The sequence below is a fragment of the Ambystoma mexicanum genome, chromosome 5q (assembly GCF_040938575.1).
Source record: "Ambystoma mexicanum isolate Mex_15411 chromosome 5q, UKY_AmexF1_1, whole genome shotgun sequence".
NCBI classification, from domain to species: domain Eukaryota; kingdom Metazoa; phylum Chordata; class Amphibia; order Caudata; family Ambystomatidae; genus Ambystoma; species Ambystoma mexicanum.
In genome coordinates, this window is record NC_090933.1 from 423834613 (window position 1) to 423862222 (window position 27610).

At 50.7% G+C, this 27610-nt stretch overlaps 1 protein-coding gene across 8 annotated transcripts in view; it reads right to left on the minus strand.

Annotated features, from left to right (window-relative positions):
* OSBPL1A (oxysterol binding protein like 1A) overlaps positions 1 to 27610 on the minus strand; it is a 2815351-nt gene that overhangs the window by 1702445 nt on the left and 1085296 nt on the right. For all 8 annotated transcript variants that reach the window (XM_069620918.1, XM_069620915.1, XM_069620919.1 and 5 more), the window contains one exon: positions 349 to 430. In XM_069620918.1, coding sequence (XP_069477019.1) covers positions 349 to 430 — 82 coding nt within the window. The remainder of the gene's footprint in view (positions 1 to 348; positions 431 to 27610) is intronic.

Sequence of the window (27610 nt, forward strand, 5' to 3'; positions counted from 1 at the left end):
GATGAAGTGTAGGACGTGGGCTGGGGAATATGACAAAATGCGGGATTACCTCAGGTGGCACCATAGCAACAGGTGGCTTAAAGAGATTTCTAGAAGTCCCCAGATATGTCTTTGTGTTGTTGTGAATGCACTGACAACTTTTATTACAATATTACAAGGATGTCCTTTGACAAAAGTGCTCTATTTAAATATATTTCCATATACCAATCTGCAGTGCTCTTAACTCTCTGTTCATACTTCTTTACCCCAGCACCTTTGGTTTGTTCCAATGGTTACTTCACTTAGTCTTATGAAGAAATGTAGATAGAAGCACATCTAAAAGGTAATTAAGATGACGTATTAGGTTACCTTTTGCGATTTCCCATTCCTTAATTGTTGCAAGAAAATTGGAAATGTGTATGTTCAGTTGCATCTGGGATAAATATGCTTTCTGTAAACAGAAACCAAACAAAAAAGAATAAGTAATTGTCATTGGGGTAACTTTTTAAATCATGGAAAATATAATGTTACGCCAACCTGTTCCCATTTACAAATAACACCAATGATATAGAGCTTAGCATAGAGGCAGCAGATGTTGAGACATGCATTAGGCTCAGAATGCCAACATTTTATAGCATTTTACAGCAACTCAACCTTACCCAGTCATTATTTCACCAACATCTTCAGTATAAACGCAGGGTCATTATTTTCAGTACCACTGTTACTCATGAGACCAACCAAAAGGTGGGGGGGAGGCAACTCAATAACAAGTACGATTACAAATAAGTTACTCACTGTAGTGAGTTCTATGCTACCAGTAAATATCTCCCTTTCCTCCATACTTGTGGGATATCCATTCCCAGAAATAATGGAATTAGAGTGTGATGCGCAGCAGTATTCTAGATGCAAAAAAGCATTTTTGCCAGGTGCATGCATGTGTGCAACTACAGCAGTAAAGATCCCTCCTCGCAATTGTTCCTGGTCCTAACTGCAAGTCGTTTCCATCTCATCAGGATAATATAATCTCCTTAAGGAGGAAGTCTGGTAGCCCATACCGGGATAAGACAAAATCTATTTATTACAACAGTGACTAACATATCGTTGCCCCCATGTCCTGTCCCCTTAACCTCCATCTTTGTGGGCGATTTCCAAGCACCCTAAAAAAATTAGAGTGAGGCTAATCAGCGAAGTTAGTAATGGCCGTCATAAAAAAATTGTGCCCAGAAATGCTCAGCTAAACTGAACATCTGCATTGGAACTGGTGCCCATTACAGAAATCCCTCTTTGGATGAAATTAGGTAGAAGATAAATCGAGACACCCAAGAGCTTTGACATTAATATGTACTCCTTGGTCAGTCGGCATCCACAAAGATCAAGTTAGTCATTTTAAATATATATTTTTTGAATTAATAATGTGTTAGTCAATAAAAAATGACTTTTCACAGTAATACACAAATAAATATGAATCTATCATGGTCCAAACCAATCCTCAGGTCGCATATACATTTTTACAATTCTATAACATTATAAAACCAAAACAATTTAATAATTTCAATACCTCGATAGTTAGGAATGTTTCACGACCTGAGGATAATCGTTTCCAGAAATCCTCTGTATTCAACCAGCCTGTCTTGTCGACAAAACAATCCAAATAAAACACCCTTAAGTCTTGCACCCCTGGACATGAGATCAAAATAGGGAGTATCGAACGAACCACCAGGGGGCGCAGAGCATGCCAGACGTGTGAGGCTCGCGCTCCTCCTAGTCCCTGGCCGGGAGTATCCAGTGAAGCTGGAGAGGACATGTGCCCCGGGTAGTCAGTCCCATCTAGACCGTGGGCCAAGAGAACTAGCCCAACACAGACCAGGGCCAAGGAGCCACAGGAAGGCTCCCCGAAGGACAGCGGCGGTCATGATCAGCCCGCGCCCGGGACCCCGGGCGTGTTTCGCCCAGCCGTATCATCGACCCCCCCGGGGGACAGCGGTGAGGCTTGAGGTGTTGGAGAACCCCCCCACACCCATTGAATACGCCGGGAGACTCAGCGCGGGAGACGGCGCCCCCGCGCTCACAGCCCCAGACGTATGGCGTTGTGATTAAAACCCTGCCGAGACGAAGATTCGCGGGACCCCGGCGGCGGAGTGAGGCACAGTCCCGGCCCCCCGCCCATAGGCTGTATACTGGAGCAGAGGAGTTGAGGCCAATATCCCCGAGGACCACCAACCGGAGCGGACTCAGAGCCCCCCCAACGCACTCCCCGAGCTGAGCAGCCCATACAGAGAACCAGAGAGACACCGGCGCCTCGGACCAATACGCGCTAAGGACCCCGGAGGCGTCAGCATTGCTGCGCCATCGGCCCCCCGGGAGGCCGCGGCGGGACTGGGGTGGTTGGGGCTCTGCCCCGTGCCCTCAGAACACATCAGGTGATTAAGCGCTGGGGTCCCTGCCCCTGCGCACATAACTCAGCCCGGGCCCCTCGCCGCCCTCATCAAGCTGGAGCATACGAGCTGAGGCGAAGAGCCCCTTATCCGACCCGTGTGGGGGGACCCCCCCACCCCACCCCCTTAGCGGGGAGGACTGCAGAGCTATCGGCACACGGCAGCACCAACAAGAGAAGGAGCCCGGGCCCAGGGCGTTGGCTCGTCCTGAAGTCAGCAATGGAGAGAAGGCGAGGAGTCAGAGGGGAGAAGCGGAACATTGAGGACGCGGTGGTGGGGTGCTGCCCCGCTCCTCTGCCCCCCACAGCCTTTTCAGGGCTACAACCCTGTGTCCAGCTCCCCCAGAAAAAGGGGCAGGGCGGCCTCCACCTCATCGGCGGCATTACGTCCTCCCCAGTCTACACAGCAGAGGCCCACCGTACCAAGTAAGGCCACGACCTCAATCATTGGAAGCCCCACAGGCCCCTCAGCACAAAATCAAGGCCTATAGCCAGGAATCCGATACCCCGACAACGAAGAGGGGTCAGGCTGTCTTGCTGAACCCTGGGACCCCAACAGGAGAGTCCTGTTAGAAGCACCACATCTGGAGGCACCAAAAAAGCAACATCCTGGAGCGGCCCCCAGCCACAGGGGCAATCGTTTCCCTCCAACGTTTCCGCCGCTCACAAACAGCTTCGAGTGAGGTCCACCGAGCCACCATGCCCTCAGGCAGTGACCCCCCCTTCTGCAGCGCTAATGAAGGATGATCTCAAGGACATCCTCCAGGAAATCAAAGCTATCCGCACCGACATACAGGCCTCCATAGTGGACCTCAGAGGAAGGGTGGATACCTTGGAGGAAAAAATGGAAGGAATGGAAAATAACCACCTCCAGACCTCTTGGACATGAAATACGAGGCGAGGCTAACAGATCTTGAAATGAGAGAGGAGGACATAATCTTGAAGATGGATGACTTGGAAGACAGGGAACGCCGAAATAACCTACGCATAATGGGCATGACCCAGCAAAGAGGGGAGACATCGGCCGATGTGGGGAGGAAAGTCCAAGGTCTGATCAACCAACTCTTTACATTAGAAGTGGGCAAGGAAGTCCAGCTGGAGAGAGCACATCGAGGTGGACGGGGGGGACGAGGGGGGCCAAGATCCGTAGTGGTGCGTTTCCACCGTTATAGAGAAAAAATGGAGGTCCTGGAGAAGGCAAAGTGGCTTGAGAGCTTTATCTTTGAAGGTGACACAATTAAGATCTACCAAGACCTGTCCACCCTCACCCGCAGAAGAGAGTGTCGCCCACTCACCCAGTGGCTCACTAGCCAGGACATAAGATACAGGTGGTCTTTCCCATTTGCCCTCTCCTTCGAACGAACTGACCTACATTACAGGGTGACTAGTGGCAAAGAAGCCACGCAAGTTCTCCAAGTGCTCAAGGGTGACATTCCGGAGGAGGGAAACGAAGAAGGCACACAAGCATGGCCAGAAACCAGGAGACAACCTGAGGGCCCCTGGTCCACAAAGAAAAAGACAAAGGGCAGAAGAAAATTCAAGAAACCAAACACCCCTACGTCAGAGAATGGGGAGGACTAGGCGAATAAAGACTTACCATCAGCGAATGTAAGGACATTTGTTTGGCAATCCCGGCCGGGGATACAGAGTTCACTGAGACCCCTGCGGTGGATGGATACACATTCACCCTGGTGGCTTGCCCGTTGGCAGGCGTCCCAATCGGGGGAGGGAGGAGGGGGAGGGGAGGGAAGTGGGGATAGGGCTCCTCGTGCCCAGATCCGATCCAGCTCCAAAAGGGAACAGGGCAACTTCCTCAGGACCGGGAAAAAGATGAACACAAGGCAAAGAACCAATGACAGACAATGAGAGGAAGCGCCGGGCCGAGACACTTAAAATAGGCTCCCTCAACGTTAAGGGGCTTAACTCCCCGACAAAGGACTCCCATTTGGGGAAGGAAATGAAATATGGGAGAGTTGACATCTTCTTCGTACAAGAAACTAGAACAGTCCAGGGGAAGGAGTGGGCCATCTCGGGAGCCCATGTGGGTCAGACTTTCTAGGCATCTGGCAACACTAAGAGAGGAGGAGATGGAATCATACTGCACAAGAACCAAAAGCTGATTGAGGTAACCCGGTGGGGAAGGGAGGACGGGAGAGCCATGGTAGTTTCAGGTAATTTACACAACTCTAGAGTCACCTTGGCTGCCATATACTGTCAGAATGTGGGCCAGATTGGATTCATCAAGTCGTCCTTGGGGAGGTGATGGCCAAAGCAGAAGGGCTCCTCCTCTTGGGGGGGTGAGCGGGGGATTTCAATATGTGGGCGGATGGAGAGTTGGACCACAGTGGTAAGGCCATTCCACCAGGTAGTAGAGGGGGACGACCGTATGGAGGTTTTCAGGACCTAATGTGGGACCAGGGTCTGGTGGACATATGGAGGGAACTCAACCCATTAGGTAAGGGATACACCTTCTACTCCGCAGTTCACGGTACAAGGACAAGAATAGACTACTTATTCACGGGGCACAAGTACATGAGCAGAATAGATGCCTGAGAGATCCGCCCAGTCAGCTGGTCGGACCACGACCTGGTCTGGTCCGACATCAGCACATCAGGCCTAAAACCTAGGGAATCCCTATGGAGATGTAACTACTTCCTTCTTAGAGATGCGGTCTTTAAAGAGGAGATGATAACGGCGATCAGGAAATATTTCGAGCTAAACGATACCGGAGAAGTCGACCGGGAGACAGAATGGGAGGCGGCTAAGGCAACCTGGAGGGAAAGGTTGATTAGTGAAGGGGCTTCCAAAAAGAGGGAGAGGACTCTCCTGGCTCACAGGCTGAGGTCGGAGATTCTCTCACTGAAGAGGTCGGAAGGGAAGGGGGAGGCGGATAGGGAGAGGATCTGGGCATTGCAAGAGGGAAGAGGCAAGAAATGAGGGAACTAGAGATGGGCAAAATCTTAGCTGGGCTCCAACACCTATGCCAAAGATATTACGACGCCATGATGGCAGCTAATCTCCGAGGTCAGCGGGCTGACAGATGGGTGGCAAGAATTGTAAGCGGCGAAGAGGGGGAAAGATCAGACACGGAAGGCATAGCTGAGAAGTTCGCCGGCTTCTATGAAACCCTATATGGGAGGGAGGAGTGTGGCAGAGAAGGAAACACTCGATGCATACCTCAACGGGGTCACCCTCCCCACTCTTGGAATCCCAGTAGCAGCCGCCATCAACGCCCCAATAACAGAGGAGGAGGTTCTCAAGGCTATATCGGGCCTGAAGCTGGGAAGGGCCCCGGGAGAAGATGGGTACACTGCAGGCTTTTACAAGGTCTTCTCAGGCCAGTTAGTGGGATTCCTCGCAGGTCTATTCTCCAACATTATGACCACAGGGAGGGCACCCCCATCCTTTGGTAAAGCATTAATCACAGTGATCAAGGAAGGAGGGGAAGGACCCGGCAGACTGTTGCTCCTATAGACCAATCTCTCTCCTGAATGTGGACGCAAAGCTATTCACCAGGATCATCGCTACAAGGATTGATGGCCACATGCTGGGGTTAATCCACTCAGACCAGGTGGGCTTTATACAGGGGAGACAGGGGGAGGACGCCCTTCGTAAAATGCTGCATGTCATGAGAGAGGCGGCACCGAAGGGGGATAATCCGGATCTGGTGTCCATCGACATCGAAAAGGCGTTCGACCGGGTGGACTGGAGGTTCTTACATAGGGTACTCGAGAAGTTGGGTTTTGGGATGGGAATCAGACAAGCCATTAAGGCCCTATACGCAGCCCCATCTGCCAGAGTCACGGTCAACGGTCACCTGTCACGCATCTTTAGCATCCAAAGAGGGACGAGGCAGGGCTGTCCCCTCTCCCCGCTCCTGTTCGCCATGACCATGGAGATTTTGGCAGAATACCTTCGAGGTTCCCAGATGGTACGGGGCATTGACATAGGAGACCGTACCTTCAAACTCGGCCTTTACGCAGACGATATTTTGCTACACCTGAGGGTGCCAGCTAGATCGGTCCTGGCCGCCCTGCAGGTCATCGAACGGTTCGGTCTCTTTTCAGGCTTTAGGATAAACATAGGTAAGTCTATGATTATTCCTTTTGCTCCAGACATGGAAAGGAACGTGGCCGAATTGACCCCCTTGGGTCTCCAAATTTGCACAGAGGTAATTAAATACTTGGGGATTAATATTGTTAGACCCAACGAGGACCTTAGCCAGGCAAACTACCCCCCTCTGTTTGATAAACTCTTCAAGGACATGGAGGGTTGGGCGAAGGGGCAAATTTCTTGGATGGGAAGAATAAACGCCATTAAGATGAACCTTCTCCACAGGGTGTTATACGTTTTCCAGATGCTACTGCTGGAGGCCCCGGAGTCCTACCTCAGAGAAGCCAAAAAGCGAATAACCAAATTCATATGGCAGGGCCAGAGACCCAGAATAGGATATGAGACCCTTACCCTCCCCAAGGAAAGAGGGGGAGTCGCCCTCCCAGACCTGCGAACATACAATAGAGCGGCCCAATTTAGGGCGCTGGCCCCACGCCTCAGGGAGGACCCCAACAAACAATGGGTCTATCTCGAAAACTTTTACCTGCACCCAGTCACGGTAGGCAAATGCTTATGGGTCCCATTGAAGAAGCTACCAAAAAGAAGCAGGGACCACCCCATACTCGGAACAATGTGGAAAGCATTGGCAGGGAAGGGAACTAGAGAGAAGATGACCACTTGGCCCTCCCCACTGAGCCACATTTGGTCCACGCCAGTCCTAGAAGAAATCCCAGGCCATAAACATTACCAGCCCTGGTTTGACGTTGGATTAGCTAGAGTCGGTCAACTGGTGAGGGAGGACACCTTCATAAGCATTCAGGAGCTTGAGGAGGCTTTGGAATTGGTAAACTCTCCCCGCTCCTATATTTACGACTCAAGGGAGTTCTAATTAATTTGAAACTAAAGCCATGTATACAAAGAAAGCTCACCCCGGTCGAAAAAATCTTAGACTCCCATGTAGAAATGAAAGGACTCATCTCCCTCATTTACAGAGCACTTATGATCCCCCGAGAGGGAACAACCAAAAGTCTTAGAAGGAAATGGGACAGAGACCTGGGCTGTGGAATAGGGGATGGTCTCTGGGGACGTATCTGTAGCAGGGAATTCAAGACATCTATCTCCTGCCAATATAAGACACATGCCAACAAACTTCTTCATAGGTGGCAGTACGACCCGATCATGCTTTCTAAGATGTTCCCGGATGTCGTCCCGGTGTGTTGGCATGGATGTGGGGAAAAAGCCAACTATTGGCCCATGTGGTGGTCATGCAAGAAGGTTCAAGCTTACTGGTCTGAAGTCCTAAACTGGCTAAAGGAAGTGGGAGAGGGGATTTATCCACAAGACTCAATCCTGTTATGTTTGGATTGCAGCTGAGGGATGAACACTGGGTAAAACTCCTTGACATTTCTCACTCGTTACTATTGGCAGCTCAAGCGGCTCGGGCTAGAACATGGAAGAGGGACGCCCTCCCCACGAGAAGAGAGTGGGTAGCAGTGGCCAAGGACATTTATTTCATGGAAAGACTTACGGCGGTGATACAGGGCTCATGTGCCCAGATAGAGATGAACTGGCTACAGTTTATGGAGGTGTTTGGCCACACAGAAAAACACCCGGAGAATCACAGGGGCCCTCGACCCAGCCCGAAATCTTCCACAGCACATAATGCTTTGCCCCAGACTAGGGGGAGTCGGTCACCCACAGACAGGCTTTAACCCAGTCGGAGTTGCCCAAGGAGATATATTATGGACAAACTGTTTCTGCGTTCCGAGACGACAGGTTAGGGGGCAGAGGGGGGAGGATGGGTGAATACATCAGGGAATTATGGTTTATTTGCGGAGTTATGCTGGGCACTTGCCCAAAAGTTTACATGCTGTATACGTTCTCTGTTGCCTTTAAAAAACAATAAAAATTGATTTAAAAAAAAAAAAATATGGAGTATCGTCTGATCTACCCCTTTATCACATAGTGGACACTCGCCCTTGAATTTTATGATCTTTGTCCCGTCCTGCCAACATTTCTCCTGTTGGTATGAGATTCAAACAGACTTTAAAAAATTCAGCTCGCCATTTTGAATTAGGCAATTGTTTCAAACACGATGGAACACCTCTAGGTTTGTCTATAACGAGAAACAGTGTGCAGTTTGTTATTTCTCATACTGTCTATTGTAGTAACCCTATCTGTTCTCATGAACGCCCATTTGACTCCAGCTGGATTTTTTTGTCCAGGTCCTCTATGGCTGTTTCACACTTACTTAGAATTGTCACCACATTTGACTCCAGGATGTATACAAACTGACTGGAACCCTTCTGCATTAAAGATTTTACATCTTCATATAAAGAGTTTTTGAATGCAGCCCAAATTATCTGGTACAATAGCACTAACTTCCAATCCAAACTGGCACTAAGGAGCCTACGTCAAGCTCATATCTCAGGCTTGCCACCAGTAGAGACTCTGGAAGATTTAAAACTCTTCCATAGTCTACCTTCCACTCGTGCCCAGTTTAGATTTCACGCTTGACACTCTACATTCATCCCGTATAGAAGAGTTGGAATTACTTTGCCTTATAGATAGAAAATCGGCAGTATTTGCTCTTCAATTTCTTCATCGGACAGCTCAGTTGGCCCATTTTACCCTTCAATCTACTTTCTACGAGAGCAGTGTTCATGCGTGCAGATCATTAGAATCCTCAATACAAAGCTTCTTTCATCTGATTAATCACTGGGCCATTAAGGGGCCATTTAGTACAGGCTGCTTTTTTGTTGGATTACAAAAGCAAATAATGTTTGATTTGGGCGAGTTGATTAGCAAGTTCTTTCCTTCGGTAAAGGTCGCCAGGACAGTTAACAAGCGTTGAAGGCCACGCAGTGTATAGTCAAAAAGCATGATGTCGTCCGCATAGGTGATCTAACATACCTTTCAACTCCCCAGCCCCGGGCTCACAAACACCTGATGTTTTAATGCCTCATTCAGGTCTGCTAAATAGAGGTTAAAGAGGCAAGGGGCTATCATTCACCCCTGCGTCACACCTCTCTCTTGTGCATATGGGCTTGGTTAGGTGTGCCTGTTCATCTAATCTAACTTGTATGCTCAACTTCTCGTGAAGGTGGAGTATTATAGATAAACCTGGGGAATCCCCCACAGTCTTAATTTGTTGCAAAGGTGCTTTCTATTGAGGATGTCAAAAGCTTTTCATAAATCAATTAAAGCCCCAGGCAGGTTTAGGGGGATTTCCCTCTGTCCAAGCGTTACCTCACATAATGTTGAGAATCAAGCCTTTAAGAAACGTGGACATTCCTTTTCTAAAACCAATCTGTGCTTTGTCTAGAATACCACTATTCTCTTCCCAGTTTTGTAATTCCTAGAGATTTGCACCGACAAACAGCTTGCTGTCCGTGTCTAGAAGGGCAATCAGGCGATAATTGGCAGGATCTGCCTGATCGCCCTTCTTATAGATTGGAATGATGGCAGTTCTCCAACACGATGGGCACCGTCCTAATCCAATCACATTTTTGAACAGGGACAGGAGGACTAGAGACCATAACGCTACATCGGATTTAAAGATGGTATTTGTTAAATCGTTCGGCCCGGCTGCTCTTGAAGTTGTTGCCTTCTTTATTAATTCAGCTACGATTTCTCTGGTCACATTTAATGAACAGGGACCACTCTTGCTCCTGCCCCTCTCATCTCCTGTCGGATTACTATATAAATCTCCGAAATGACTGGTCCAAACACTCTCCGACACACAATTGCTTTGTCACTGTTCTTGAGTCCCGCTTTCTTTGTTTGCGCCCAGAAATGTTGGGAATCTTTTGATATGAGAATACCCAACATTAATAGACCCAGTCTTTGTTGCTTAAGGAATCTATTTGCCCTTGCCCAAATCCTGTACTCCCCCAACCAGCTTCTTTTTCTCCCTTGCAATTTCGAAGCTTGCAAATTGCCCCCTCCTTAGGGATCTAATATTCTTTCTGAGCTCCCTTTTGTGGGACCATGTCTTGTGATCGAAAGTGTGCCTATGGTTTGTAGTGACTTTAATCCCAATATATGTGGGTTTATCCTGTTCGCAGAAAAAGTCTAAGAAATTAGTGGGGTGGGGGGAGGTGGGAGGATGGGGAGGGGTAAAATGTTTGGGATTTGCATGGTTGGGATCCTTGTGTAACCCTGTTAAAAATTCAATAAAGAAATGTTAAAAAAAAAAATGAAATCAGTGACACAGCATACCAAATCAGGCCGATCACCCAACATTGAGGTCACATTTTCACTTACATGTTTATTTAGTTTGTTGCCTCTAGCTCTGAACTTCGAGAGTCTGTTCCCTCCTGGATTCAACAATAAGCTTTGCTGAAAACCTGCCTCAGATGGCTTTACAATGCCAGAACAAACTTTGCCGTTACCATGTTATGATCACTTTTGATGGTCTCTGATCTTCATCAATAAGCATTGTACAGAACATATCTCTGGACAGTATCATAAAGTCTATGATCGAACTTGAAGGACCGCTTTTCCACGTAGGCGCAAGATGGTGATCCCCCTCAATGCTTCCATTACCCAGAAGCAGAACCCATTCTTCAATATAGGTCAACAATTTATTTCTATTACAGGCTACAAGGTTTTTACAAGAAGGATTGCGCGGCAAGCAATACAAATTTAAATCAGCACCTATTATACTCTTGAGACCCACCCAATTAGTGTGCCTTCAACAATGTTCCAGATACATTCTCCCCCCAAAAAAAGACTCCAAGGTGGAACACGAGCGGTTCCAATAGAGGTTCACTGTCGTTAAATTTCTTCTGATATCACTGGCCTGATAATACAGTCTCGCTACAAGGATATATTGCGGATTCGTCAGTAATATTTCAAATTTTATCAATGAATTCTAGAAGTCTATTATTCCTCCTGACGGAAGGCCTCCATTATAAAGTGTTGCCTTTTTTCCAATATGGAGAAACCATTTATTTTGAATTCAGACTTTAGCCACGTCTCTTGCAGCCAAACTGTATCATATTTTGTGAATACCTCTGCTTGTGTGATGTCATTAGTGAAGCCCCTATGGCCCCTGTGTTCCAGCTTAGCATATTGATTTCGTGGTTGGCTAAAGAGACACATTACTTTCCCCCAATTTGTGAAAAACTTGAGGATGTCCAGTAACAGGGACCATATTTTTCCTTTTACAATCAAACAAAGCTCCATCAAAGTTTGCTTCATACACCTCCTTTCCTCTGTTTTTTCAATCATTCTTTTCAACCGAGTGATAGGGAGAGTATTGACTTTTCTACCCCACCCACTGTTGGAACCTAAACCTGCACTTTTCCTTCGAGCAGATTATTCCAGATAGAATAACCCAATTTCTGGAAGTGTGATTGAGCTGCTAAAAGGGCGTTAGAACCCATCCAGGACTTGAGACCTACTTCTACGACGTTTGTGCAGTTTTCATAGATATAATCAATGTCATAGGTTGAAAGAAGACAGAGGTCAGGGATTTCTTTGGCGATTTGTAATATCACCTTTCTGTGCAAGACCAACTGTTCATCTGTTGAAGAAAATTGTTCAATCCATATTCTTAGACGAGCAAAAAACAAATCAATCTCTCTGCGGTTCTGAGTGGTAACTCCAGCATCCTGCTTACTCATCCTCTCCCTGGGTGATGGACTCAGCTACTGGGAAACTGCTACAGATAGAGGGTTTTGGCTAGATTTGAACTTGTTTCCCATCCCACAAGCAGACACCTCCTCAACAACAATATCGCACATCTGCAATTGAACTGACGCTGTGGTTTTTTTCCCCCCTGCCAGTTCTCTCTGGCCCCCTATCCCAGAGTAGAAAATTGGCTCCCATTTTCCCAAGGGGTCGGAAGGGGGATTACTTTTGAGACTCTGCATTCTTTTTAGCAGACAAATTTATCATCCTAGTGTTCTCCAAAAGTTCAGTTTGCTGATCCATGGCTTTTGTTTTTGGGCTGATTATTATATTTTCATTTTTAGGATCACAGGAGCTTGATCCCAACTTTCCACCCCTTCTCATTGTTCTGGCACATAATTCCGGCACCATTTATCGATCTCGGTAGTGATAGTACTCTCGTCTGATATCTTCATTTGAGTGCAGCTATCTTTTTTGCAGATTTGCAGTAATGGTTGCATGCAACGCCTTAGCTGCCCTTTAGTCAGCACCGATGAATTCATAATAGGGGTGTTACTTGCAGGTGACCTATTCGTCGGGTGTGATATCTCTGAAGAACTTTCTTGAGTCTATCCTCAATTTCTTTCTCCCCCTTCTTGTTTTTCCATTCACCTTTCTGGATGTTCCTTTATACACAACCGATTGAGTGGCGCTTTCCCTCCCATGATTTCTGACCACTCGAATAGGAACTCCCTCCGGCACAAACATGGCTAGAGTACTAGTGGAATCTACTACTTCCAAATCCTTGACTAAATCTCTATTCAGGACTAGTGTTAATGCTCTTCTCATCACTGACAAGTTTTCTCTATACAATTGGTTTCCTCGCTTGTTATTGAGAATTTTCAGTATGTATCAGGGTCAGATCTTTGCCATGCAGAAGATCTGAGAAGTCCAACTACTTTTGCGTTCTCTGCCTGCATGTCATTTGCTCCTTCCAAATTTTTCTCTGTCAATCTTTGGTGCTTAGGAATCTCTTTTTTTTTAGCTAGTGAGTGTTAAAAATAACAAAGCAATCTTAATGTCACTCAATTGTAGTGTGTTAGCAGAGAGTTTTTCCTCTATTGGCATTGACAACCGCGTACCCGCCAGGGCTGGGCAGTGCACAGGCCAGCGGAGCACCGGAAGAATAGTGCAGGGGAGGAGAGGCGATCCATCTGCTTCCTCCCGGGCACCGGCGCAGGGAGCTGCGCACACTGGGGCTGACGCAGTAGGCCAGCCCAGGCGGGAGAACAAGAATTTGCACAACATAGCAGGCGGGGTAAAATCTGTGGGTCTCCCGCCACAGGAGAGGCAGTCTCCAGCCAGGAAACAAACGCCGAGGTAAAGAGGCGCAGGCCCCTGCAGGGGGCGCAGAAGACCGGCACAAGGCCGCAGGCACACAGTGCAGCAGCACCTGGGACGTGCCGCAGAGTAGCCCCAGCGAGAGCACACACAGTGGAGAAAATATCCTCCGGCCGCATCGCAAGCAAGCAAAGTGCAGCTCGCGGCTATGGCAGGCTGATTCGGTGAGCGGGTCAGGCGAGGGGTGAGAGGACCGGAGATACGGCCACAGTGCCCCGGACCTTTGAAAAGGGGGCAGCATGCATCAGTGCGACCTGAGGAGCCAGGGGGGTCCTGGCCTACGCGGATTGTGTAACATCACTGGATAGCCCGCAGCAGTGGTGGCCAATAGAGCTCGGAAGGGAGGAGAACAGGAGTAAGGACTTGCATTTGGGGGGTGAGGACTACAACTCTGCATGAAGGAGAGGAATACTGCCATAAGCTGTCAACTAAGAACAATGAACACTGGGCAGAACACTCAACGGCGCAGGGCACAAAGCGGCTAAGAAGTAGCAGAATGTGGGATGACACAGCCCACTTGAAAAGTAATACAGGAGGAAGCCGCCCAGGAGAGACCAGCAGAGGATTATTCCCTATATTGGCCAGTAGCATACCAGTCTAAGCGTGAATAAGCTGTGCTAAGGCATTAACGCAAGTGCATAATACGTAACAGGGCAACATCTACAGGAGCAAGTGGATACTCGAGGTTGATAGAGGCAGAGGCATCACACCAGCTGGGTACACAGTGAGCTCCCACCCGAGAGGCTTAATGAGAGCAACAAGACAGGTAGTGACCAGAAGACGTGGGAGATCACAACCCACTCGCTGGACAATATAGTGTAATACAAGGCTCAGGAACGGAGCGCGACATTCAAGGCGGACGAGTGCAGCCAATTTGGGAGCAGACCTACGCCATAAAGATCGAGGAGGGAGAGCGTGCTGCAAGAAGCCGCACAGAGCCTAAGAGAGAGGCGACCCCCCTCAGAAGAAGGCAAAGGGTGGAGTGCTTGCAGGGTCCTGCGGAAGTATAGTAGCAGCTAACGCATCCCAAGGCAGCATCACGAAAGAGGTACAGCCCATGGCCACGGTAGGCTGAGAGTTCTGGGCTGCAGCGGCGAACAGAGCACAGCTTGGCAGTTGAGAAGAGTGGAGGACCAGGGGCACCATAACAGTGGCCACATGCCACCAACAGTGACCCTGATCTACATGGGTGGGCACATAAAGGACGATCAGAATCGGCAGAGACAGTGCTCACCAAACGGACATATCGCATAACACGACAAGCCAGATCACGTGGGAGTCCACTGGCTCAAGATCACACATCCACGGGCTCAAGATCACACATCCACGGGCGGCAAAGGGCGGGCCAGGACGCAAATAGATAAAGACAAGGAAGCACGAACATCCCTAATCACTGCAGCAGGTAGCAGACACCTGCCCCACGCAGACCCAAGTGGTGGGGCCTACAAGAGGAATAGAAGGGGAAAACGACACCTCACGCTCGCAAGAGGATAATGCCAAACAGGACAAAAGGAACAAGAGGTAAACAAACCAGCATAGATTCTTTTACCAGGAAATCCGGAGAGAAACAACCTGCCCAGTCAACCATACCGATGGCGACGAGTGCCGCACAACATGTGGGAAGTGGAAGCGAATGACCTATACTGGAAGCAATTGCCGCCCTGACGGCGTTCCTTGAAAATAAAATGGACACAGCGATAGGTGCTCTGTAGGCGTCCTTAGAAAACAAGTTAGATGACTGAAACCCTGCTAATTGACTCAAGTCATGTGTGTATCCTTTTGTGTTGGAAAAATGTTCGGCTCTTGTGGGGGGCTTCAAGTAACACTAAAGCGGGCTGTGAGCCCGATCTGGTAGCCTCGTGCAGGCAACGAGGTACCCTCAGGAATGTTCCTAATGGTTATTGTGGTTCATCGTCAAGTTGGGGTAGATGATGTGGGTGGAGGGAGGGGTCGGGAAGTTGGGAGTGTTTTGGACTGTTGGTCCCACCAAGACGAGTCTTGGTAAGTGGAACGTATGAACAGTAGTTTTAGTTTAATTGAAATGTGGTCTCACAGATACTGGTGCTACTCAAACGATGTTAAACTACTATTGAGTGACCATTATGGTATGTCACAATACATATACATGAAAGATGGGTGACGAGCTAAAGATAAGATTACTATCCTGGAATGTCCGAGGCCTAAATAACCCGATGAAAGCCAGAAAAATGGGGAACTATGTCAACAGACACAGGCCACAGATTTTAATGCTGCAGGAAACACATGCACATAGCTCAGTTAATGAGAACATACTGGTTAAATGGGGCAAATTACCCAATTATACAGATTATTCCTCGCAGTCCAGAAGGGTTTGCACACTCATACATCATTTGCTGGGTTTCCTGACCAAGGGGCACAAGGTGGACCCGATGGGGAAATATGTACTGGTCTGGGGGGCAATAGCTGGGAAGCAAATAACCCTGGTGAATACCTATGGCCCCAACTTGGACGACCCAGAACTACAGAATTCTATAAAGAACTCCTGGAAGAACTGGTCCCTATAATGCTGGAAACATGGGAAGAAGCCCTGGGAAAGCAAATACTACCCTCAACAATGCGGGAGGCCATAATCACGGTACTACCTAAACCTCGGTGCCCGCCTCAAAACATGTCATCTTATAGGCCCCTATCGCTTATAAATGTGGAAGCGAAGATCTTCACGAAAGTACTGGCAAACCGCATGCTACCCATAACATCCACGCTGGTGCATGCAGACCAGAGAGGATTTATCCCGCAAGGTCCACTGCCCTGAACCTACGCAGGTTATTCGGCATAATGTCACAAATAAACCCAAATAAACAGGCGGTCGCGGTGTCCCTCGACGCCGGGAAGGCGTTTGACTATGTCTCGTGGGAATACCTCTTTTCAGTACTGGAGGCGTTTGGAGTGGGCCCCAACTTGATTAAGGAACAAGTTACTTACCTGTAACTGTTGTTCTCCAGCATGGGTCTGGCATGGATTCACATGCTCATGAATATTCCCCGTCGTCAGGCTGGGAATCCTCGGTAAAGAAAAAACCAGTATCAGTTTCGTTTCTGATCTGTCTTTCGTAGTAATAACCAATCACTGGTCTCTGCGTCATACTGACCACAGCCAATGACTGCCCTCTACCTAAGCACCGCCTCTGGCAGCCATCTTCAGATTTGGAAGCACGTGAAGTGGCAGTATGACCAAGTGAAGAGCCGCAGAGGGGTAGGCGGGAGGGTTCGCATGTGAATCCATGCCAGACCCATGCTGGAGAACAACAGTTACAGGTAAGTAACTTGTTCCTTCTCCAGCATGGGGTCTGGCATGGATTCACATGCTCATGAATAAAGAATACATAGCAGTACACACATGCACAACCACAGGAGGTGGCAACGGCTCAACATTAAGCAGTACATCAAACTCAACATTAAGCATCTTACCTCCTCACCAGGCTCACCTCAGGCGAACAGGTTGCGCAGCACTGCTTGGCCGACCCTGGACTCCTCCCTGGAATCCCGATCGACGCAGTAGAATTTCGTGAAGGTGTGCGTCGACCTCCACGTAGCAGCCTTTCATATGTCCAGCAGGGGCACACCAGAAAGGAACGCCGTGGTAGCTGCGATCGCTCTGGTGGAATGGGCTCTCGGACGGCCAGGCAGCGGTCGGTTTGCCAACCGATGACAGTACATGATACAGCCGGAGAGCCATCTGGAAATGGAAGCCTTCGAGAGAGCCTTCCCCTGATTGACAGGTCCAAAGTTCACAAAGAGTTGTGACGTCTTCCGAAAACACTTTGTGCGGTCCACGTAGAACTTCAGCGCTCTAGCCACATCCAGCGAGTGCAAAGTCCTCTCAGCCGGCGACGAAGGCGACGGGAAGAACACAGGCAACACCAAGGGTTCGTTGACATGGAAGTCCGACGGTGCCTTGGGCATGAAGGAGGGGTGCGTCCTGAGCACTACCCTCGTGTCGTGAAAAGTCAAGTACGGGGCCTTGCATGAAAGGGCCTGGATCTCTCCCACCCGTCGTGCGGAGGTGATGGCCACAAGAAACGCTGTTTTCCACGACAGAAACTTCAACGGGGCCGAGTGCAGAGGCTCGAACGGAGGTCCCATGAGCTTGGTCAGCACCACGTTGAGCTCCCACGCCGGGGCCGGAGCCTTCACCGGCGGGAACGATCTGAACAGTCCCTTCATGAACTCTTTCACCAGACGATGAGACCACAAGGACGTCCGGCCCGTGGTTCTGGTGTATCGGGAGATCGCAGCAAGATGAATCTTGATGGACGCGTGTGCCAGTCCAGCTTTGGCCAGCGTCAGCAGGTACGGCAGTACCTGGGGAGCCGTAATCCGTAGAGGGTTAATCTTCTGTGCGTGGCACCAGACAGAGAACCTCTTCCATTTGTGTCCGTAGCATTTAAGAGTCGAGGACGCCCTGGCCTTTGCAAGAACCTCTCTGCAGTCGGCCGGTATGTCGTATCCTCCAAACTCTAGCGCTGCAGGAGCCAGGCCTGCAAGTTCAGCGATTTCGGGTCGTGGTGGAGGATGGCGCCTCCTTCCCTGGAGAGAAGATCCGCGTCCACCGGCAGCTTGATTGGCGGGGACGCTGACAAGTCCAGAAGGTCCGGGAACCATATCTGCCTCGGCCACGCAGGTGCGACGAGGATCATCCTGCACCGTGACCTCTTGAGCTGGTTGACGAGCCGGATTAGCAGTGGCAAAGGAGGGAACGCGTAGAGGAACAGGCCCTCCCAGGGGAACGAGAAGGCATCGCCCATGCTCCTCGCCTGGGGAAACCTGCTGGTGAACCTCCGGCACTTGGAGTTCGTCGCCGTCGCGAACAGGTCGATCTGGGGTGTGCCCCACCATCGGAAGAGGCGATCCACCAGATCCTGCCGTAGTTCCCACTCTTGGCACGAGCGCAGCTCCCTGCTGAGTGAGTCGGCGATGGTGTTTTTTATCCCTGCCAGATGAAACGGCACCAGAAACATCCTTTGGGCGACGGCCCAATGCCACAGGTCCTGCGACTCCTTGGACAGCGCTGGGGACCTGGTTCCGCCCTGTTTCCTGATGTAAAACATGGTGGTGGTGTTGTCGGTGAAGATCCTCACCACCTTGCCCTTGAGGGACGGAAGGAAGGACCTGAGGGCCCAGAACACTGCACGGAGCTCCAGGACGTTGATATGGAGGGACTTCTCCGTCGGGAGCCAAAGGCCTCTCGCGTGCAGATTTTCGGTGTGCGCTCCCCACCCTTCCAAGGAGTCATCCGTGGTCACTGTCTCCTGGTGGTCTGGGGTCTGGAAGTCCATGCCCGCCGTCAGATGCGTGCGGTTGCCCCACCACCGGACCGCTCGGCGGAAACTCTCGTCGAGTGTGATCCTCTCCTCGAAGCTGCCCGTCGTTTGGGTCCAGCGCGCATCCAGGAACTCCTGCAACGGGCGCATCCGGAGCCTGCACATGGGAATGAGGTAGATGCAGGAAGACATCATTCAGAGGAGGGACTTGATGGACCTCACCTTGGCCGCGTCGGAAACCAACATCCGCTGTACCTTGCCCAGGATGGACCTGGTCCTTTCCTCCGAAGGGGAGGCCAGAAGAGACACTGTGTCGAGCTTCGCTCCCAGAAACAGTGCGTTTTGCGCGGGTACCAGGTGAGACTTGGCGTAGTTCACGGAGAATCCCAGGTCCGTGAGAAGTCGGACGGTCCTTGCCGTGTGATCCACGGCGAGCTCCCTCGTCTTGGCTCGGATGAGCCAGTCGTCCAGGTATGGGTAGACGTGGATCCCCTCGCGGCGCAGCTGCGCCGCCACCGGTGCAAGGCACTTGGTGAATACCCTGGGTGCCGACCGTAGTCCGAAGGGGAGGGCTTTGAACTGGTAGTGACGCCCTTGGACCACAAACCTGAGGAATTTTCGGTGCCCCTTTAGGATGGGAATATGGAAGTAGGCATCCTCCAAATCCAACGACGACAGGAAGTCTCCTTCCTCCAGCTGACCCAGGACGTGCTGGAGGGTGACCATCCGGAACTTTTGCGCCTTGATGAACTTGTTCAGACGTCGCAGGTCCAGGATGGGGCGCCATCCCCCCGTCTTCTTCTTCACGAGGAAGTATCTCGAGTAAACTCCGGATCCCCGAAGCCTCTTTGGGACGAGTTCGATGGCGCCCTTCCTGCTTCCTGAGCATCGCCTTTACCTCCAGGAGAAGTTGAGGGACGTGAAGTTCTTTCCTGGCCACGGGGGGGACGCGCGGACACCTTCTTTGAAACTCGAGCGCGTGGCCCCGGGCCAAGGCGTCCAGCACCCAACGGTCGGTGGAGATGGACTCCCACACGCTGACGAAACTCGCCAGCCGGCCTCCCACCGGGGTGCTTCGGTGGGGGCCCGACCCCACGGTCGGTTCAATCCTGCTTCGACGAGGCTTTGCCGCCTTGACCTCCTTGGCGACGACGGCGGGGTCCGCCAGACTTGCCTCGTCCTCTGTAGGCCTCCTGAGCCGACGAGCGGGCCGCTTGACGGTAGGTGGAGAAACCGCCGCCGGAACTTTTGGAGGCGCCCTTGCCTCCGCTGCTCCGAAAGGGCGTCCGTCGTTGTTGCAGAACTCCAAGGGCCCGTGCCGTCTCGGTGTCCGCTTTAATGGCCTGAAGGGAATCGTCCACTGTTTTCCCAAACAGGTTGTTCCCATCGAAGGGCATGTCCAGGACTCTGGTCTGAACGTCTTGACGGAAGTCCGTAGCCTTGAGCCATCCACGCCGCCTAAGGCAAACGCCGTTGCCCAACTGGCGGAACCCAGTGTCGGCGATGTCCGTCGCAACGGTAATGGCGTGGTCAGAAGCCACCTCACCTTCCTGCAGGATCTCCAGGGCCTCTGCCCTCTTGTCGTCCGGCAAGAAGTCCAGTAGGGGAGCCAGTTTGTACCAGAGCTCCCTGTCGTAGCGGGCCACGATAGCCAAGGCGTTGGCCGCTTTAATCGTCGTCGCCGCAGACGAGATGACTCTGCGTCCCATAGCGTCCAATTTCTTTCCCTCGCCGTCCGGTGGGGAAGTCGATGTGGAGGCTGCACCCCCCCCCGCTTTTTTCCTGGCCGCCGCGGAGACGACGGAGTCCGGGGTAGGCTGCGCCCGGAGGCACAGGGGGGCCGTGTCCGGGACCCGGTACTTCTTCTCGTACCGGTCACTTCTAGCTGGCGTCGTGGAAGGGTTCTTGAGGAGAGTGAGGCCCTCATCCCAAATGTCGTCCAATAGAGGCACTGAGAGGACCGTCTTCCTCTTGGCCTCGCGCCGCTGATAAAGGAAACCTTCCTTCTTCTTCTCCTCAGGGCAGAGTTGGAAAAGCTCGGATGCCCTGGTGATCATGGAGTGGAACGATCCAATCTCGTCGGGCGGAGAAGCCCTGGTGGGAGGCGACGACGGTACATCCTCGTCGTATACCTCGTCGTCCGTACCCGTCGCTGCCGTGTCAGTCCCCGTATCATCCCCTCGGGTGGACGGGGAGGAGGGCTGGAAGGGGCGCGACGGCTGAAAAGGAGGCGGAGGGTGGATCCTTCTTTTCTTGGTAGGGGGAACACCAGAAGGTCCCGGTTCTGGGTCCCCCGATGGGAGAGGTTCCGTCGGCAACGGTAGTCTCGTCCTTATCTCTGAGCATAAGGACTGTATAGCCAACAAAATGGCCGCCGAGTTGTCTCGCGGCGCTGGCAGAGGGGAATCCGACGGGCGATCAGGGGCCCCGTCGGTACCCTCGACGATGTCGTCGTCACCTGCGTCGGGATCCATCCCGACGGGCCGGTCTTCTTCCACGCCGAGGCCGTGGCTTAAGACTTCGACCAGCTCCTCCTCCGAGGTTGAGGCCGAATCTACGACGACGCCCTGCCCCCCCTTTTTCTTCCCCAAGGGGGATTTCACGGGGGTCCTATCGATGGGCACAAAAGAGGACTCCCTCCGAGGTGGCAGGGAGACTCTGAGCCCCGAGGTCGCCACCACTGGTGTAGCCTCCACAGGCTGAGCCAGGGCCGCCGCGACAGTTTCGATAGAGGGCTTGGCCGGATGGATTAAGGCCTTCACCACCCTAGGTGCGCTCACCGCCTTATCCTTGGGGGGGGGGGACACTGCCTCGCTCCCCCTCCGCATTCGAGCTCGACCGGGGCCTCTCCAGGAGCTTCGCCGGGTGCTCGGCCTTCCTCTTGCCCGACCCAGAGCGTTGGCTCGTGGTTGATGGTGCCGGGGAGGGTGCGCCCTGCCTGGCGCCCGTAGAGCCCGACCGTTCGCGCTCCCGGTGCCAGCGGACTCGCGGTGCTTGGCCTTATGTTGGACCCCCGTCGCCGGGGCGTCCTCAAAGGTCTTAGAAGACCGCTCGGCTTTCTTCCTCTTCTTCTCGCCGGACGGGCTCTTCCCTTCCAGCCAGTTGGCGAGACGTTGATGGCGGTCCTTCATGGTCCGCTCCGACATGTTGCCGCAACACGCACAGTCCTTCTCCACGTGCGTCTTGTCCTCATGTAGGCAGTAAAGACAAAAAGAGTGTTCGTCTAACTTGAAGACGTTCTGCAGCTGACATCCAGGGCAGACCCTGAACAGCTTTCCGGGCGTCGAGCTCCCCTTCTCCTGGGCCATGACCGGGCCTGAGAAACTTCTGGAGTCCTCCAAAAGCGTAGCTCGACGAAATCTTCACCCTTGAGGGGCGCAGGCGAATCCGACACGGGTCCCCGTTGATCGGATGGAGAATCGGTGGAGCTTGAGGCTCTTCTGACCGAAAAAATGACGTTTTTGAGAAAAAACGTGAAAAAAAAGCACTAACGCTCGAGAGCAATAGCACGAGGATCCCAACACATGAACGTGCGGTAAAAATCTGAAGATGGCTGCCAGAGGCGGTGCTTAGGTAGAGGGCAGTCATTGGCTGTGGTCAGTATGACGCAGAGACCAGTGATTGGTTATTACTACGAAAGACAGATCAGAAACGAAACTGATACTGGTTTTTTCTTTACCGAGGATTCCCAGCCTGACGACGGGGAATATTCATGAGCATGTGAATCCATGCCAGACCCCATGCTGGAGAAATATGTCAAGTTATTGTACACTGCCCCTGGTGCGAAAGTGTGCACAAACAGAACCACTTCTGGGCTGTTTGAGCTGGGTAGAGGCACTAGACAGGGGTGCCCTTTCTCTCCCATTCTATTCGCCCTAACGATAGAGCCCATGGCAGCGGCTGTTCGATTGCGACATAAAGGCAAGGGTATCACACTGAAGGGAGCAACCCAATTAATATCATTATATGCAGATGATACACTGCTATATGTTCGTGAGCCCGATAAGAACATTGCCCCCATAATGGCAGACATTCACGAGTTCGCTGAATACTCTGGATACACAGTAAATAATGCGAAGTCAGAAATGTTCCCACTCACCCCCTCTACAAAGTGCCCTGCGCTAACGTTCGGCCTAAAGTGGTCGGAGCGGCATTTCAGATACCTACGGGTATTGCTCTCTGGGAGTAGACAAACCCTATATGCTGATAACTATGACCAGACACTGCAAACACTCAACACTAAACTACAGCTCTGGAGCACCCCTCCCCATTTCACTGCATGGCAGGATTGCAGTGCTCAAAATGATTGTGCTCCCAAAACTGCTATATTTATTTGTAAATATCCCCATATGGACAGGCAAGGATTTTTTTTCCAAACGCCGATCTTTGGCAGTGGCATTTATTTGGAATGGAAAGGTGGCCAGGATGGGTTGGGAGAAGATCACAGAGCCATATGAGAGTGGCGGAATTGCGGCCCCAGACTTCGAGTTATATTACTTGGTGGCACAGGCACAGTTCGCGAAGTTTTGGTATGATGCAACAGATAACTCACCCCACACATGGATAGAGACATACACCACCTCGCCTATGGATACTAGATCAGTTATTCTTGATACACAACATAGAGATTCATGCGAATATGACCCTGTGAGTTGAACCGTGAAAGCCTGGGGGGCAATATACAAGAGTCTGAAACTAGAGATACCCTATAACCCAGAGATCCCCTATGGAATTACCCAAATATTTCCCCCACATTCGACATAAGCATACAGAAAACCTGGGACCCCACTAAAGAAATGAAGATAGGAGATATGTATATAGACGGGAAGTTCGCGAACCTGGCAGAATTCACGAGATCTATGGGAGGAGGTCCGCTCCTAACACTACAATATTACCGAATGAGATCTGCGTATCAGGCACGATGGCCATCCTTCCCTGACTAGCCCCCCTCCCATCCATGCATACAACTGGTTACAACACAAGGAAGGTTGGGGATTTCCAAATTGTATGCGTAGGTACAGACACACAGCCCCACGACAAACCGGGTTAAAGAAAAATGGGAATCAGATATGCAAATGCTGATACCCGATGACAAATGGGGAAGACACTGTGCACTCACGAAAAGGGCATCACTTAATGCAGAACTGCGTCAAATACAATTCAAAATACTGAATAGGTTGCACTATACACCTGCCAAAATTGTCAAATTCACGCCGGATGACTCAGGCAGCTGTCCCAAATGTGGGACTCCACAAGCGGGATCTTATCATATGTATTGGGATTGCCCAGCTTTGGTACGGTTCTGGGGAATGGTGACCGAAATGCTTACAGAGATCATGCAGATCCCCCCCCCCCCCCGTCTGGCCCCATAAAAATATTTGTTTGGCGATATTGGGAAATGTTCTGAAAAGATTAGAAGACTATTCAATGCGTCATGTGCTGTCGCCAAGAAGTGTATTTTGCAGGCATCGAAAAGCCCGGTTCCCCCGAGCATGAACACTTTCCTGTGTGAATTGACATACATTAATGAATGCGCGGAACAGTAGTACGTTCTAACCCAACCAACCACGAGCCGACCAAAGGACATTTGGGGCCCCTTCAGGACATATCTATGAACTGCTCTCAGACAGTGAAACATCCATGTAAACTGTATATTGTTTGAATGTTGATAACCATATTAGTGTAAGATATACAGAATGTAATGCTGGGTGAATGCCAATGTACCTGTTGAGACCACCAATAAAATGATGTTTAAAAAAAAAAAAAGAAAACAAGTTAGACATAGTCATGGTGGATGTAGGCTTACTCCGGCAAGACGCACAAAATCTGACGGACCGAGTGACGATAGCAGAAGAGCAGGTGCAGCAAAACACCACCGATATCGCCGTCACACAGATGCAAATGTCGGAAGTGATGCAGCGACGCAAGATCCTGGAACGCAGGGCGGAGGATACGGAAGGGAGGGTACGAAGGAACAACATCCGTATAGTTGGACTGCTGGAAGGTGAGGTAGGTGGAGATCCCACGGGGTACGTTGAAAATCTGCTGCTCCAGGAGATTGGGGCAGGGGCACTGTCCCAGTGTTTTGCAGTAGAGAGAACACACAGAGCCAGACCAGAAAGCCCCAACCAGGTGCCCCCCGAGGTCAATGATCGCCAAGATCATTAACTTCAAAGATAGGGAAAAGATATTGACATTTTCAATAGAAGGGGGAGTGATCACCAGGAATTCCTCCAGGATCACTATATACCTGCACTATACTGTCATGGTCCAGAAGCAAAGAGCGCGTTTCGACCCGACTAAAGAACACCTTAGGGCGGCAGGAGTACGTTACATGATGTTGTACATGCTGTTGTATCCAGCTAGACTCAAGGTGATACACCAGGGTAGGTCATGCCTCTTTGAGACGACACAGGAGGCTCACACATGGATGGACCAGCAAGCCATCTCCAGCAAAGACCAAGGAATGCTAATGATGGTGGGAATGTACCCCGGAGATGAAGAGGGGGGACCAAACATAAGCAGAGCCATTTAGCACAAAAGAAAAAGCAAGAAGGAATTCATAAAGGAGCGACGGAATCTACTACCGCAAGGGCTGACAGGACACGCAACCCCAAAGTGTTCCATGAGTTTGAGATGTCAGTTTTGAGGCATCACGCTTTCGGGGGGCCGGCCCCACTGGGGTAGGCGGAGCAAGAGAAGCAACGAAGCCCGAGCAGGGGGGTTCGAGGAGGGGGGCGGGGATTTGGGAGTAGCTAGGCGTTGATTTGTTAGTTATAGTTAGTCAATTGGTTGGATGGTTGGTAGGCGGCACTAATGGTGGAGGAAGCAGCATACGCAGAAAAAGAGTGAGTGGAGCGAAAAGCGGCAGAAATGATGAAGAGCACGGGTCCAAGGCTCAGAGAAACACCCCTGGTCGGAGGCCCATGGAGACAGAGATACCGGGAGACACTAGAGAGTGAATGATGAGAACCGGTCTACAAGATGGAGAACCCCACACAAGGGCCGTGAAATGGAGACACAGGGCAGTGGGCATACAGAAGGCTATGGGACGGCAGAGCCAAAGGAGACACAGTAAATATGGGCCCTGATGAGATAATGATTGCAACTTGGAATGTTAGGGGGCTCAACGCCTATGTTAAAAGACTTGGAGTATATGCTTGGTTGAACAGGATAAAGGTCAAAATAGCAATGTTGCAAGAGACTCACCTAACACGGGAGGAACAAATCAAAGTGGACAAGAAATGGGGAGGACAGGTGTACATTTCCACATATTCCAACTATGTCAGGGGAGTACTGATATGGGTTGCCCCAGGGGTACCATTTTAGCTAATAAAGCAAGAATGCGACTCAGAAGGAAGACTAGTGCTTGTGCACAGAATGCTGGAGAGTAAGGAAATATGCTTGATAAATACATATGTACCGAATCACGATGCAACAGACTTTTTCAGGAAACTTGCGCCCAAACTGGCCCAGCACAGAGAAGCAACGTTCATCTGGGCAGGAGACTTCAATTGCATGCTGGACCAACTCCTCGACAGGTCGGATGACAAACACAGGAAGCCAGCACCCCAAACCAAGGCGTTACAAATGGTCTTGACCCGATTGTAGTTGGTGGACGCTGGAGAAAGGTACAGGGAGAGGAGAGATGGTATACACATTATAGTGCACCCCATCGAATATTTAAACATATAGATTATTCATTCATGGGCACTGACTCTTTGAAAGATTTTACGGGGATAAATATTAAAGCGCGCTCATTAACATGGCAGCTGAGGGCAGAGGTATTGAAGGAGGGTGATTTTGAGGAATACTTGCATGATGTGATAGAAGATTATTTTAAGCACACCGTGGGAAGCGTTGAGAGTAATGGTACGCTCTAGAATGCATTCAAAGTGGTGATAAGGGGGCAGCAGTAGGGAAAACGGGGAAACTAAAAGGAGAGGCCCTGGCAGAGCTTGGCAACCTGGAAAGGGAGATAGAACTGGGGAAACGCCGGGCAGGGATCACGGGGGGAGGAACCTAGAGAGCTAATGGCGCTGAGACTGAGATGCGTAGAACTCTGAGAGAAACTGGGAAGGCTGGACTATGGGAAATATTTAAAGCGGCTGCATGCAGAGGGGGACAAACCAGGCAGGCTTCTGGCCTGGCTCACTAAGCAGGAATGTAAAAGGGACCCAATTAATGCGATAAACAATGAAGCGGGGATAGAGGTTAGAAGTCAGGAGGGCATTAACATACTATTTTCCCGCTTTTAAAAGCGATTGTACACCGCTAATCCAGAGGTGGAGCCAGGGGATATAACAGATGCCCTGGCAGAGATAAGATTGTCAAAACTAGCAGAAGAACAGGCCCAATCATTAGACAACCCCCTTACAGTTGATGATTTAGAGTCAGTAATCACTGAACTCCTGTCAGGCAAATCCCCAGGACCTGATGGGCTCCCGGGTGAATTCTACAAGACATACAAGGGCACCGAGATTGCTTGAAACGTATCAAGAGGCGTATGAGAAGGAACAACTGTCAGGCAGCATTCAGAATCAGTAATTATACTGATCAGCTGGACTGTGCCTAGTATAGGCCGATTTCCCTCATTAATCAAGAGGCCAAAAATCTTACGGCAGTGATTGCTAACCGCTTAAAAAGGATGATACCTACGCTGATCCATTCGGATCAGACGGGTTACGTCCCGGTGAGAAACCTGGCATGGAATCTCCGAAGGCTCCACCACATGGTAGACCAGACAGGCTAATGAGTGTCCTCGCCCACTTTGAAATAGGGGAAGGGTTCCTTCGATGGATTAGGCTGCTGCATAAGGATCCCAGAGC